The sequence below is a fragment of the Belonocnema kinseyi genome, chromosome 1, assembly GCF_010883055.1.
Source record: "Belonocnema kinseyi isolate 2016_QV_RU_SX_M_011 chromosome 1, B_treatae_v1, whole genome shotgun sequence".
In the NCBI taxonomy this organism is placed as follows: Eukaryota; Metazoa; Arthropoda; class Insecta; order Hymenoptera; family Cynipidae; genus Belonocnema; species Belonocnema kinseyi.
The window spans coordinates 89,410,169-89,424,870 of record NC_046657.1 but is presented as its reverse complement, the minus strand read 5'-3'; the positions used below and the strand labels follow the sequence as shown (position 1 = coordinate 89,424,870).

The 14,702-nt window shown below is 28.1% G+C and overlaps 1 protein-coding gene across 1 annotated transcript in view; it reads left to right on the top strand.

The window, feature by feature from the left end:
• Positions 1–14,702, top strand: part of LOC117167834 (ethanolaminephosphotransferase 1-like) — a 38,742-nt gene that overhangs the window by 8,583 nt on the left and 15,457 nt on the right. The window contains exon 8 of the mRNA XM_033353041.1: positions 7,409–7,585. Coding sequence (XP_033208932.1) covers positions 7,409–7,585 — 177 coding nt within the window. The remainder of the gene's footprint in view (positions 1–7,408; positions 7,586–14,702) is intronic.

Genomic DNA, 14,702 nt, shown 5'->3' with positions numbered 1-14,702 from the left:
GAAAATACAAAACCTGGCGGCCACTAGACGAGGCTCTAGAGGTTACGTATTTTCGTGTACAACGTTACCGGCTGATGCCGTTGGAATTGATTGTTGAAATATCTTTTTTACATCTTTTATTATTAAGCTGTGTACTTACACGTAGTTTTCTTTCGGCTCTTGCATTTCTCAAAGTTTGAGACCGATATTTCATGTATAAAAAAAGTTGGAACGTTCAAAAAATGTCGAGGTTCAGAAAAAAGATAAAATAATTTTCAGTGAAGTTCCTACCAAAATGCAGTACCTAAACGTACTTTATTGTACTCTAATACATTTCCCAAAGTTTCAGCTCGATATTTTATTTACAAAAGAAGTTCTTAGGTTCAAAAAAACATTCAATGAACTGTAAAACTTTGGTCGGTAATATAGGTATTTAGCTGTGTCACATGCCCTTAATTCGCAAAACTTTCACTTAAAAATGTTCTTTTTTGGATTTTCACTTTTAAGCATACATTTTTCATTTAAATGATTTTAAAATTCAGTTTTACAGACTTCAAAAATTAATTATAATGATTTTGAACATAAAACTATATATCAAGGAATAACAAGTGAATAATAGAGAAATTTTGGATTCAAATCGTGTACAAACCTATGCATTTTTGTACACGATTTGAGCCCGAAATTTCTCTTTTTTATCATAATGAATCATCGTCAAAGCATCACATCTATTATTAAGTGAATAATAATTTATTTCACGAGACGCTTTTGGAATCAGTTTAAGATTTTAGAATTCAAGATTATAACGTTAAACATTAAACTGTTTCAATTGGAAACTCTTAAGTAGTCATACAAATGTAAACGTCCGATTGAAACTTTATAAACAATTAAAAAATTTTTAATAACTTCAAAATAAAATATTTATAATTAAAGGCTTTTAATATATTAAAAATATTGTTTCAGTCTAAAATTTTACAAATTTGAATTTTGTAATTAAGAAAAATAACAGCAAATTAATATTCAGAATGATGTGATTATTCATGTAAAATCAGTAATTGTAAATCAAATTTTCAAAACTAAACTATGAAAATGGTTGAATTTTTACTTGTGATAAATATTGAACACCTATAATTCCTTTAAAAAATTGGAGTAAGATGAAGAGATATTTAAATGGTCTAAAAAGAATTACAATTAATTTAAATTTAGGAATAATTTAAACGAAGTGTCTACGTATACCGCCAAAATCTGGCTATTCTTGTCGAATTTCGATATAGATTGTATATAGATTGTTGCACATGATTTTCTATTTTGAAAAATTAATTTTAACAGAAGATTTAAAAAGAGTTCCAAAATTTTCGCAAATAAATCTGAAAGATTTTAAGGAAATATTTTTAATTAGTTAGGAATTAAGAAAAAAAATTAAGAATAATTCGAATAATTTTAAAAATTGTTCAGAAGTTCTGAAAAATTTTTAACTAATTTAAAATTTGTATAAATGTAATGCAACATGTCGATTTTTTTACGATTTTGAAATAAAATTTTGAAGCTTTAGAAAGATTTTTAAAGTTCAAAAAATGTTTAGCTTTAGAGTTCCAATTTTTTGTTATTTCATTGACCTTAAAAAAAGTTTGGAAACCGGGGGAAAACCCGAGAAATGGCTGGGAATTTTTTTAGGTGATTAAAACCGCAACTCTGAGACCAGAAATTTCTCAAGTGATAAAACGATTTTTGACATTAAACGGAAAACTAAAACTGAGCGTTGGAAAATAATCTACTAATTAGTATTAAGTCACATTATAAAAATCTTTGAGAAAAATACATTTGTTTATTTACAATGTGCGATTGAATATTTTTACAACGTTTTATTAACAAATTATTCTTTCGTAAACTGTTTATGAGGAATTGGTGAAAATGTGGGGGGATTGTGACAAATTAATGCAATTAACAATAAAATTATTAATATCTTCTATTTGTTACTGTCGCTAATTCATATAATTTTTTTTAAGCAGTGGGAATTCTGAACGCTTAAGATTTAGAAGAAGTCTCAACTTTGTTGTGTTCCTTTTTTCGGCGAATGATAGTCCGCAATGGTCTGAAATAGGAATTTACTGTTTATAATCGCCCACAGATCATATTTTTAAACCGATTTCAAAATATTTGTTTAGTAATGCTCAACGTTAAATTTTAAAGAGAATTCTGGTTTGCGATTTTTAAAATGTTGTTGCCTGAGCAACAACATATAAACAAATGAAATGACGAAATTGGCCATTTTAGCTGTGTGAATTTTTATCTCAAGAAAAAATACAGAGATAAACTACACTATATATAAACACTATTAGCTGGAATTATTGGGTCTGCACTTATGGAAAAGAAATAATTCAAATAATATTTAACTCTAATCATTATAAACATTATTTATAATGTAATAATTGTTTCACGCTAGTTGCTAAGATGTTTCATATGAGTCATAATTTATAACGAAAAATGAGCATGCGTTAACATTTACTGTTTGATTTGACTAAAATTTAATAAAAAATAAAATCTTTTCGGCAAAGGTTTTTCTCTCATAAAGCATATGGAAAAGTTTTAATTAAACGTTATAGAAATTGCCATTTACTGACTTAATTATTTATTTATTAAACATCAACTATATTAATAATTTGTGGAAAATTGGCATTTAGTGTCTTATATTTACTTTTTAAATCATTATTTATTGATGGATAATTTCAGTGAAAAAAACATCTTTTCTATGTGTAAAAATGATCAATCTTAGTTTTTGTTCATCGCAAGAAATATAATTCAAATAATACTTGAAGAAAAAAAATCTACTATAAAACAGCTATTTGAGACATTTGTTTAAATACATCAATTATTATCAGAAATCTATATTATTTATGTATTATGAAGCTCGAAGTATATTCATGCCTTTGAAGACAACTGTGAATTAGTTTTGGTCAAAAAAATTAAATTAGTTGGGGAGAGTGCCCTTGTTTGGGACAGCGGAGATAAATGTGATAAATTGAGGGCATGTGATACTTACAGTTTCCCCGGCTTTTTTCCACAAAAATGAAAATATTAAAAAACTGAATTCGTAGATGCTGTAAAATATCATAACGGACGTCCTCAAACTCTTTTTTAAGGGATAATAAAAAAAAATGATTGCGCTAAATAAAAATTTTATGCATATAATTTTGAGGTTACGTCGTTTTTCATCTCTGCCTTTCCAATAATCTGGAAATTATTTATGAAATAAACTTTTTTGATTGCCTGCAAACAAGGTTAGTTCCGGGAGATTAGTTACTATGTTTATTTGTAAGTCCAAAGTTTTCGGCCAAAAATATTGTGCAGTTTGGAAGTAACGCTTGGGTGATTTGTAACACACATAACCTCTAAATATACACGTACGTTGTTACACTGTAAAAAATGAAAACGACATTCACAAGCATTTGTAATTTTACGAATAAAATTTTCGGAAATATTACCAGTTTTAGCGTGGTCACTTTTCCACATTGAGATTAGGGATTCTACACATGCTTGTAAAATTACAACGCTACATATCGTAACATAACCTAAATTCTGTGATAAACCTACGTTGGATGTTGGTAATAATCGAGCCCACATTGAACGTTGGGATTTTCCCGAAATAGTAAAATTGCAACAGTTTTTGAAAATCCAATACGATATGTAATATGTCAGGATGTGCACGTAAAATTATCAAAAAGAAATGGAAATTATCCAATGCGCATGCAAAGAATTCCAACACTATGTAAAATCACAAGTCTCAAGAATATGTAAAATGGAAAAAAATTACAAGTTAATTAAAATTTTTGTCTGAATTAAATATTTAAAATAAATATATTGTTTACTTTTTAAATATTTTTTCAATACAGATTGAAGTAAAAATATATTTTTTTAGTTGAAAATAAAATAGTTTCAAATAAAAAAATGTTCTACGCTATGTTGAACGACAATTATGTTACTTGTTAAATTAGTGTAAATTTTTTTTAAATTTCACACGTTTAAGAATTCAAATGACCTACATTGTTAAAAATGGTTTTCGATTAATATTTTATTTTAAATTGCACTTGAAATCTCCCGCCGAGAGAACTCTAGGTCTGCCAGAGATGGTATAAGCAAGCCACAGAATTCTGCATCATAAATCTTCAGCAATCGTGATTAAAGATATGTTTTTCCAAACGAGCACGTCTTAGTTTCATTCAAAGCAGAAGAAGGGTATGTTAAGGTAATTGTAGCGATTTTAACATATTGAAAAAACAGCATATTTGTACTTGTCCAAGTTATTCCATTGTTGTCTCTGTTTTGAGGTTATATTACCGCATTCGTCTTTTCAACATTGCAATAAACTTGGACAATTATAATCATGTTTATTTCTTTTTTAATATTTTGAAATCGTTAAACTTGCCTTTACATCGAACTTCTCATATTTACTTTGAACAAAAGTAACAAAATCTAGCGAAGGAAAAATTTCGAAATAAAAAAAGAATTTTTTGAATCTGCCCTGTAATATTGTCAAATGTAAGGAAAAAATTCGGCAACCTGGAAGTTTTATACACTTAATCTGGGCAAATTACCATAACCTATAAATTCACAATCATTTGTAAATTCACAACATCGAGTGGCGATTTCACATAACCCAAAGGTAAAATCACAAAGCGGATTGAAATATTCCCGACTTTCGTGAATACCCAACCTTACGTGTTGGTAATAATCGAGTCCACATTCAACGTGGTAAAATTACAGTTACAATTTTTTACAGTATAGCAATATCAAAAATTATTTGATAAAAAAACACAAAAAAAGTGTGTGGGGACGTCCGTTAGCATGTTCGCTATCATTTCCCAGATTTTGAAGGTAAAATATTTTTTATCCTAGGAAAAAAGCTGGGGGAATCTAACACTGAAAAAAATCGATACTATTTCCTAAGCGCTATGCAAATTAATCACATTTTGCTAAATTTAAACTTTTTTAATTAACCCACAAAAAAATGTGTGTGGACGTCCGTTAGCATTTTCGCTATCATTTCCCAAATTTTTAAGACAAAAAATTTATTATTCTAGAAAAAAAAGCCGGGGGAACCTAAAACTGGTAAAATCGACCATTTTCTAAGTATCACATGCCCTTAAGTATTATAAATCTTAAAATTTTGAAAGTATTTCCACTGTAGCCATTTATGTAATTTAAGTGAATGAAAATTTAAGTAATTTTTGCAGATTTTTAATGATTAATCTATAGGAATAACAGACGCAATAATTGCAATTGACAGTGAGTTTCTCTGTATTTTTCTTGAGATAAAAATTTAAACAGCTGCAATGGCCAATTTTGTCACTTCATTTGTTTATATGTTGTTACTCTTGTCACACAATTTTTTTAAATCGCAAACCACAATTCTCTTTAAAATTTAACTTGTGAGTATTTCTCAAAAAATACTTTAAAATCGGTTAAGAAATACGACCTGTGGGCAATTGTGAACAGTAAATTCCTATTTCAAAACACTGCGGAATTTTTAAAAACAATCTCATTATTTGTTGATAAACAATATTTATAAAATCATTTTTAACGTGGCCGAGAAAAAATAAAACTTTTTTGCGTCTTGCACTTTTTTCGTATGATACCTTTTGCAATGTACAGCATTATAAACAAATTATATTTTAACAAAATTGCCATATTTGCACGGTATTAACTCAGAATCTATAATTCAGAAAAATTTTACACTTGTATACTGTTCTATATCAGGGATAGATCCCTTAAAAGGAAAAATAAATCTTCCCATCGAATAAAAACTTCTCTCGTTAAATTGTTGTTAAAACGTTGTTATTTTTAAGAGGAAACCGTTTAGACTCTTCATTTATTAATAAACAATCATCCAGATCAATCAGTGTCATATTGTTGCTTCAAATTGTTGTGAAAGCTTTATCTAGAATTATTAACGTAATTTCTTTTGCTAAATTGTTTATAACAATTGATATAAATAATGACCCTCAATTACCAGAATTGACTTCAATTTTTTTTATTAATCCTTGACACATTATTAAACTTTTCACTCTCTTGATATTTTCTCGTACGAGGAGCCATTATTTATTTATGGCCTTATAAACAATGTATTTTTTATAAACACACCCTCTCCTGAAAGCCAAAATTTCCAAGTTATTAGCGATCACCTTATTGCGATAACCCTTATTGTTAATAACTATTGTCACGAGAGTGAAAAGTTTTCTTTTGTGCCACAGATTAATAAAAAAATTGAGAAAGAATTTTTTTTCTTGATTGAACGTTTTTGTTAGTAACATTAGTTATAAACAATAAGAGTCAGATATCGAAAATGCTACCCAAGATATTTACGTTCTTTATGGTAAAATTAAGGATAAAAAAAAGTTAATCGCTAATTAATTGAAATTTCTGGATTTTAGGGCAGGGTATGTTTATAAAAAATACATTGTTTATAAGGACATAATTAAATAATGGCTAATCGTACAAAAAAATATCATGAAAGTGAAAAGTTTTATTTTGTTTCATAGATTAATAAAATAATTAAGGAAAAATCGATTTTCTTAATTGAACGTTTTTGTTAATAACAATAGTTATAAACAGTAAGGGTCAGATATCGAAAATGCTACCCAAGATAGTTACATTCTTTATGGTAAAATTAAGAATATAAAAAGGTGATCGCTAATAACTTAAAAATTTTGGCTTTTAGGGGAGAGGGTGTGTTTATAAAAAATACATTGTTTATAAGGTTTTAAATAAAAAATGTATTGTACGAGAAAATATCAAGAAAGTTAAAGTTTAATCCTTTGTCAAGGATTAATGAAAAAAATTGAAGTCAATTCTGGTAATCTGGTAATTATGTTAATAATGCTAGATAAAGCTTTCGCAACAATTTGAAGCAACATTATGATACTGGTTGGTCTGGATGATTGTTTATTAATTAATGAAGATACTAAACGGCTTCCTCTTAAAAATAACGACTTTTTAACAACAATTTAAGGAGAGAAGTTTCTACTTGATCGGAAGACTTATTTTTCCTGTTAAGAGATCTATCCTTGATCTGGACAGTGTACAAGTTAACATTTTTTCTGAAAAACGTTTTCTCATCTGAAAAAAGTGCAAGACGCAAAAAAGTCTTATTTTTTCTCAGCCACGTTAAAAATGATTTTATAAAATTTTTTGTCAATAAATAATGAAATTGTTTAAACAAAAATTGACCCATATTTCGAAAACATACCTAAGATATTCGTAATCAGACACCTTTTTTTGACGTTTTAAAAAAGAGTAATCTCGGGGACCTATTAGTGCATATAGAAGTGTTAGTGGCGACTGGATTATTATTTATACTATCATTCCTTTAGCTCTCATTTTAAAAAACAATAACTACAAATAGATGAATAATTTGTTATGCTTTTCATTTTTACAGTGCCGATTGATAGTTGCACAGATGAGCAATACTAAGTGTGAAACGTTACCCTGGATATTATATCCCATTATTGCAGCTACTCTAATTTCCTTCATCTTGCCTAATATAGATCGAGAATCTATGTATGTTGTATCTGCCATATCTTTAGCTGCTCATTTACATTATGGCGCGTGTGTGGTAAGTAAAAATATGTCTTCTAATGGTTAACCAGGGTGGCCGCTGAATCGAGAAGTCAAGTAAAACTGAAAAAGAGCATTTTTAATTTTTGACTGGGAATTTGTTTACATTTTCGTCCTCCATTAGTGTTTCCACTAGTTTCGTCTTCTTTTAGTGTCCTCAATTAGAGGCGCCTCTATTCCGTATCAGTATGTTTTCTGACAGTGCTGTTTATGAGATTTTGTTTATGTAATAACCAGAATATGTGCCGAGTATGAGAACATCTCCATTTTTGGCGATTTTGAGTTATTGTATTGTGATAGAACAGATTATCCTGCATCTTTTGCAATAGTATATTGTGCACCAAGGAGGCAAAGTAGTCTTTTTACGGTTGACCGTGAGTTTACAAAAAAGAGTTGTAGTCACGTTGCTGCAAACACGTGACACCGTAAATAGTTGTTTGTGATATACAAGTAGAGTTCTGAGCCGGTTATATTACTTTGAGAATGGTAACGAGAATATTATCGAGAATATAACCGGGAAATAAATTCTGTGAAAATTTATGAGAATCTCAGAATTTATTTTAATTAATTGCAAATTGCATTTTTTTTCTTTACATTTTCGGTTGAAAATTCAACTCTTTTTTTGAAAATTTGTCTTTTTTATTTGAAAGTTTACTTGCTTTAGCATAAATTAAATCTTGTTTGTTTTTTTGTGTTTTTTTTTTAAATGCAACTGTGTTTGGTTAGAAATTAAGCTATTATACTATTTTGAAGAAAACTGAACTATTTTGAAGAAAAATACTTTTTGTTTAAAATTTATAGTTTGGTTTTGAAAAATGATCTGAAATATTTTCTGGTTGAAAGTTCAACTTATACAAAAAAATTGTTTTTTTATTACAAATTCATCTGTTTTAGTAAAAAATTGATCTTTTTTGGATTAAATAATAACTATTTGGTAGCGAATTTAACTATTGTGTTAAAAATTCATCCTTTTTGGTTGAAAAAATTCGTCTTCTTGGATTTATTGAAAATTCAATTTTTTCGTAGAAACTTATTTTTTTGTTACACAGATTTAATTTTTGATGTTACTCAGTTAACTGGAACCCTTTTTGGATGAAAACTCAACTTTTTTTGTCATAAAAAATTCTTCTGCTTCAAGATGAATTTCATATTTTTTGATAAAAATGCAACTATTTGCTAGAGAATTCAACAATTTTGTTAAAAAGTTATCCTTTTTGGTTAAAATTTCGTCTTTTTAAAATTTAAAATTCAATTTTCTTGGTATAAAATTATTTCTTGTTAAAAAATTCATGGTTTGATCGTGAAAACTTGACTAAAATCTTTTTCAACAGAAAATTCAACTATTTTTTTTGAAAATTTATAGTTTTTATTTAAAACTTCATCTGTTATAGAAGAAATTTCATTTTTTTTTAATGAAAATGCAACTTTTTGGTTAAAAATCGTTCTTCTTTGCCTGATAATTTAACTAACTTGTTAAAAACATTTGGTTGAATCGCTTTGTTTATAAATCACTTTTGTTGTTAACGATTTATATTTTGAGTTGAAAACTTATCTCGTTGGTTAATAGTTTAATGATATTGTTATAAATAAATCTTTTTAAATTGAAAATTCAACTACTTGGGTCCAAGTTGAACTACAGTGTGAAATTTTTTTGTATTGAAGGCTTATGTCTGGTTGAAATTTTAACTGTTTATTGGAAAATACTTCTTTTTTTGTTTAGAATTAATTTTTTAACAGAAAATGGAACTTTCCCATTTTTAAGATTGATATTTTTTAGTTAAAAATTCGCGTTTTGTTTGAAAAAAAATTTTTTAGTTTTAAATTTCCTTTATTTTGCGTAAAAATGCATCAGTTTCGTCTAAAATTAATTTTTTGTTGAACCGTCATATTTTTTGTTTGAAAATGAAATTTTTATAAAAAAGACTTGTCTTCTGGTTTGAAGGTTCAATAATTCAGATTAACTTTTATTTATTTTTTGAGTAAAAAATCTTTATTTGTTGGAAATTCGCCTTTTTGGTTTTAAAATTATTTTCTTTTGTTGTATAAATTTAATTCTTTTTTTATTAAAATATAAACTATGACACTTTTTCGTTGGTAATTTGTTGTTTTTTTTTTAGGTTGAATGTTGAACTATTATGTTAAAAATTCAATTATTTTGTTAAAAATTCCAGTATTTTGTTAAAGAGTTATCTTTTAAAGTAGAACAAACTTTTTAAAAAAAATAAATTAATACATTTGAAAATTTTAAATTTGTATATGAAACACTGTAATTCTTGAATATGTCTGAGCTAGACAATAATTTATATTCAACCGCTGATGTAACCTGCATAATCAAAATATTGTTAAAAAACATAAATTCTTATATTCTCTTAAATTCTTCTAAATTTTGTTATATTCTCAGTTATATAATCTGAACTTAAAATCTCGGGAATTTAAGAACTCTATATACAAGTGCGTAAAGTAGGTGATTGTAACTAGTGTGATGCTTTCAGCATGAACCACAGGCAAATGATAGAATCACAAGGGTATTAATTACCTGGTGCGCACGTGTGCCAGATGGCGCTTCAAATTTTTCGATTCACAACCCGTTTGTGAAATTTCGTTTTCAAAATAAGCCTGCGCGATAATGACCGCGGGTGTATTAAGTAATTACTTTGCAGTCTTTTGACGTCACTCTTGTTAAAAAAGTCACTTTAAACATTATGTAGCAGAATATAAAGTGCAAGTTTAGAGACAGGCGTTGCAAAAAGATTTTGCCTCCTTGGTACACACGATACTTTAATCTGCTTGCGGATACGCCGCTAAAGGACTCTTTCGCTGTCTGGGACGGTAAAGGAATTTCCTACCAACAAATACCTACAATGTTTCTCCAAAGTAGACACGAGAAAGCGAGGAAATCAAACTCGCGCTACATAATAATATATCGGCCCTATTAGACAATTATATGAGATTTTTGGGCATTATAGGTCTATTTGCATTCTGACATAGGATTGAAAAGCTATCCAAAATAAGTAAGTTTGAAAAACAATTTGAATATTCGATAGAAAAAATATAATGAAATTAATTAAACTTTAGTGTAATAAGAATGCATTCTTATCAATTGAGCGTAAATCAGTGATTGTCATTAAATCTTTGCAAAGGTAAGATTCCATTTTGTCTTTAGTTATTATGAAAATTATGAAGAATATAAAAAATAAGTGACTAATTATTATTAGATTTTGTATGATTATCCAACATACTGTTTAATATACATTAGGAGACAATTGTGAGATTAAAAGGGTTGAATCAGCTCTCCTGAAAAGTTTATAAAATGGAGATAGACTCATACTCAACACAAATTAAAAATTGAGTGCTCTAGTGTCGCGAACTATTTTAACCGGGTAGAATTTCAGAGTGTCAGTAACCTTGAAAACTTTGAAAACCTGGAACTCTTCTTGATTTTTTTTTTAAACCTTGAAAACCTGGAAATCTCCTTGATTTTTTTACGAAAACCCTGAATTTATAATTATTCTTTTTTTTTTCTTTCTTTTAAAACAGTAATTTTATCGAAATGCGAAGAGTAATTTAAATCTTTTAGCCTATTATGAAAGTAACATCTTTTTATTGAGGTGTTCAACTTAGAAATTAAAAAAATTATTAGTTTAAAATTTCGATGTTAATTCATTTTCAGAGTTAGAATAAGCCATGGCCATACAACGGATTTTTAGAGGGGCTGACCACTCGGTTTTTGAGTGTACAACAGATTTCAAAATGTTACAAAATATTTCTAAAGATTTCAAAATATTCCAAACATTTCAAAATATTTTTAATATCCTTAACATTTCATAAAGATTTCACGGATGTTAACGATTTAAAAAAGGCGCGCACGCCAGATTTCAATAAAGGTTTCACAGCAATTTCACAAACATTTTAAAACTTTAAAGATTTAAAGGATTTCAAATATTTGAAAAAGAGTACAGGACACCAGATTTGTAAGATTGAAAATTTTGAAATGATTTCAAGAGGTTTTAAAACATTTTATAAGATTTCAAAATATCTCAAATAATTCAAAAGATTTTACTAAGATTTTTAATAATTTAAGTAATTCCAACGAATTCGCAAAGATTTCAAAAGATTTGGCAAAGATTTCGAACATTTCGCTAAGATTTCGATCATTGGTCAAAGATTTTAAAACTTACAAAAGATTTCAAAACATTTCAAAGATTCTAAATAACTTCAAAGATGTTTAGGAGATGTCAAAAGATTTCACAAAAGTTTCAATGATTTCATAAAATATTCATAAAGATTTAAAAACAATACGAGAATTTCAAAGATTTCAACAAGGGTGCAGTACACCAGATTTCAAACCATTTCAAAGATTCTATACGATTTAAAAATATTAGACTACTATCGGCGAGAAAACTATAGGCATCTGCCTTTGAAGCTTAACAACTCAGTCAAAAAAAAATGCTGGCGCAACAAAAAAACAGTCATTTAAAAGCTGAAAGTGTTGTACGTTAATTGGCTTGAAGACGTTTCTGTAAAAAAATGTTGTGCTTAGCAGACTGAAAAATGTAAAAAAAAAGTAAGGATTTTTGGGTACATTTAAGAACAGTCAAGTTTAGAGCATTATTTCTTATACAAGGGGCGATGGAAAAAATTTGAAAAAATTCGTGAGTACGAGGGAAACTGTTGTGAACCAGTTGTAATTGAGAAATTAAAAAAATAATAAGAATTGTTGCTGAAAAGCACAAAAATGTGCAACTATATTATCTTCAGTTCTAATACAGATATTAAAGCGATTCAAACTGCATACTGTAATTAATAGGCTCTGCATTGATTTTCAATCGCCCGGAAGGATGTGTTAGTCTTCTTTTTTGTGAAAATCGCGATATTTTTAGACATTTTTTTTTGTTGAAAAACAAGTGACAGAAAGCAGGGGGGGGCCCGGTTTTTTTTTCTACTGCCGACCGCTAGTCTCTTTCTTTGACCCGTGGCCAGGTGCCATCCAAGCATTCAGAGCTAGAGGCCGAAGAATGGCACCAGCGGTCGGCAGTAAAACAAAATAATCTGCTTTCTGTCACTTGTTTCCCAACAAAAAAAAATGTCTAAAAATATCGCGATTTTCACAAAAAAGAAGATTAACACATCCTTCCGGGTGATAGAAAATAAATGCAGAGCCTCTTAATTACAGTTTGCAGTTTGAATCGCTTTAATATCTGTATTAGAACTGAAGATAATATAGTTGCACATTTTTGTGCTTTTAAGCAACAATTCTTATTATTTTTTTAATTTCTCAACTGCAACTGGTTCACAACAGTTTTCCTCATACTCATGAATTTTTTCAAATTTTTTCCATCGCCCCTTGTATAAGAAATAATGCTCTAAACTTGACTGTTCTCAAATGTACCCAAAAATCCTTACTTTATTTTACATTTTTCAGTCTGCTAAGCACAAAATTTTTTTTACATAAACGTCTTTAAGCTCATTAACGTAGAATACTTTCAGCTTTTAAATGACTTTTTTTTTGTTGCGCTAGCATTTTTTTGACTGAGTTGTTAAGCTTCAAAGGCAGATGCCTATAGTTTTCTCGCCGATAGTAGATTACAAACGATTACAAAAGATTTCTCAAATATTTAAAAGAATTCTTAAGGATTTCAAAAAATTTTAAGAATGTGAAAGATTCCAACAAGGGTACAGTACACCAGGTTTTAAAGATTTCAAAACATTTAAAAGATTTAAAATGATTTCAAGAGGTTTCAACAAATTTCAGAAGATTGTAAAAGATTTTAATAATTTCAAGCGAATAGAAAAGATTTCACAAACAAACATTTCAAAAATATTTCAAAGATTTTATAAAGATTAAAAAACATTTCACAAAGTTTTCTTAGATTTGAAAGCTTTCTAGGACTTAAATGATTTAAAAACATTTCAAATATTTTAAACGATATCAACATTTTTTATAAGATTTCAAAAGATTTAACAAAGATTACAAATATTCCAGTGATTTTAAACGATTACAACAAATTTCATAAAGAGTTCACAAATATTTCAAATATTCCAGTGATTTCAAACGAATACAAAAGACTTAGAGAAGATTTCACAATTTCTTTAAAGAATTCATAAGGATTTCAAAAGGTTTTAAGAATTTCAAAACGTTTCAAATATTTTAAGCGATTTCAAAAGGTTTCAACACATTTGAGAAGATTTCAAAAGACTGCAATGATTTGAAACAAACACAAAAGATTTCGCAAACAAAGATTACAGAAAGTACTCTAAAAGATTTCAAAGATTTCAAGAATTTTTAAGATTTTATAAAAGCTTTGAAAAATTCCAAAAGATTTCTCAATGATTTCACCGAAATTTCAAGCTTTCACTAAGGTTTTTAATACTTCACAAATATTTCAAAAGATTTCACAAAGATTTCAATGATTTGAAAGACATTACAAAGATTCAAAAATATTCCTAAAGATTTCACAAAGACGACTCATGTTCGCAAAAAATTAAGAACTTGTTTGTTTACGATTCGGCTTTCTTTAGAAATGTGTGGCCCATAAAAAATTAATTGGCTCATTTTCTACATGTATGACAAACGCTTATTTCCTTATTAGATGTAAAAAAAGGAGACCTGGAAAATTTTTATTTCTTGACCTGGAAAACCTGGAAAAGGCCTTGAATTTTGTTCCTAAAAATCGCTACACACCCTGAATTTGTAAGATGCATTTTCATTTGTGCTTAAAAACAATTTTACTATTTTTGTCAACAAAACTTGATGACTTTACCATTGCGAAGTATGAGAAAATAAACCACACTCGCGAAGTCCCTAATATAAGATTTTTCTTAGTACTGCATTTCTATGTCACGCAAGTTTCAACACATTAAATACCTAAATGTTATTATAAGTAAATGCATATAGCCACTAGTGTAGTCAAGGCGCTAAGTTGCTTTCTTATTTACGACAAATTGTTCTACGCAGTATTGAGAATTTTATTTGGACACAGTGTTACGCGTCAAAAGATAATAATCACTTTTTAAAAATAAGGTTGATTTGATAATCTCAATTCAACCGTTCTTTATTGTTAAATTTAGATACAATCGTATTAGATGTTTATTACAGACTGAAGTCGGGCGTGGTT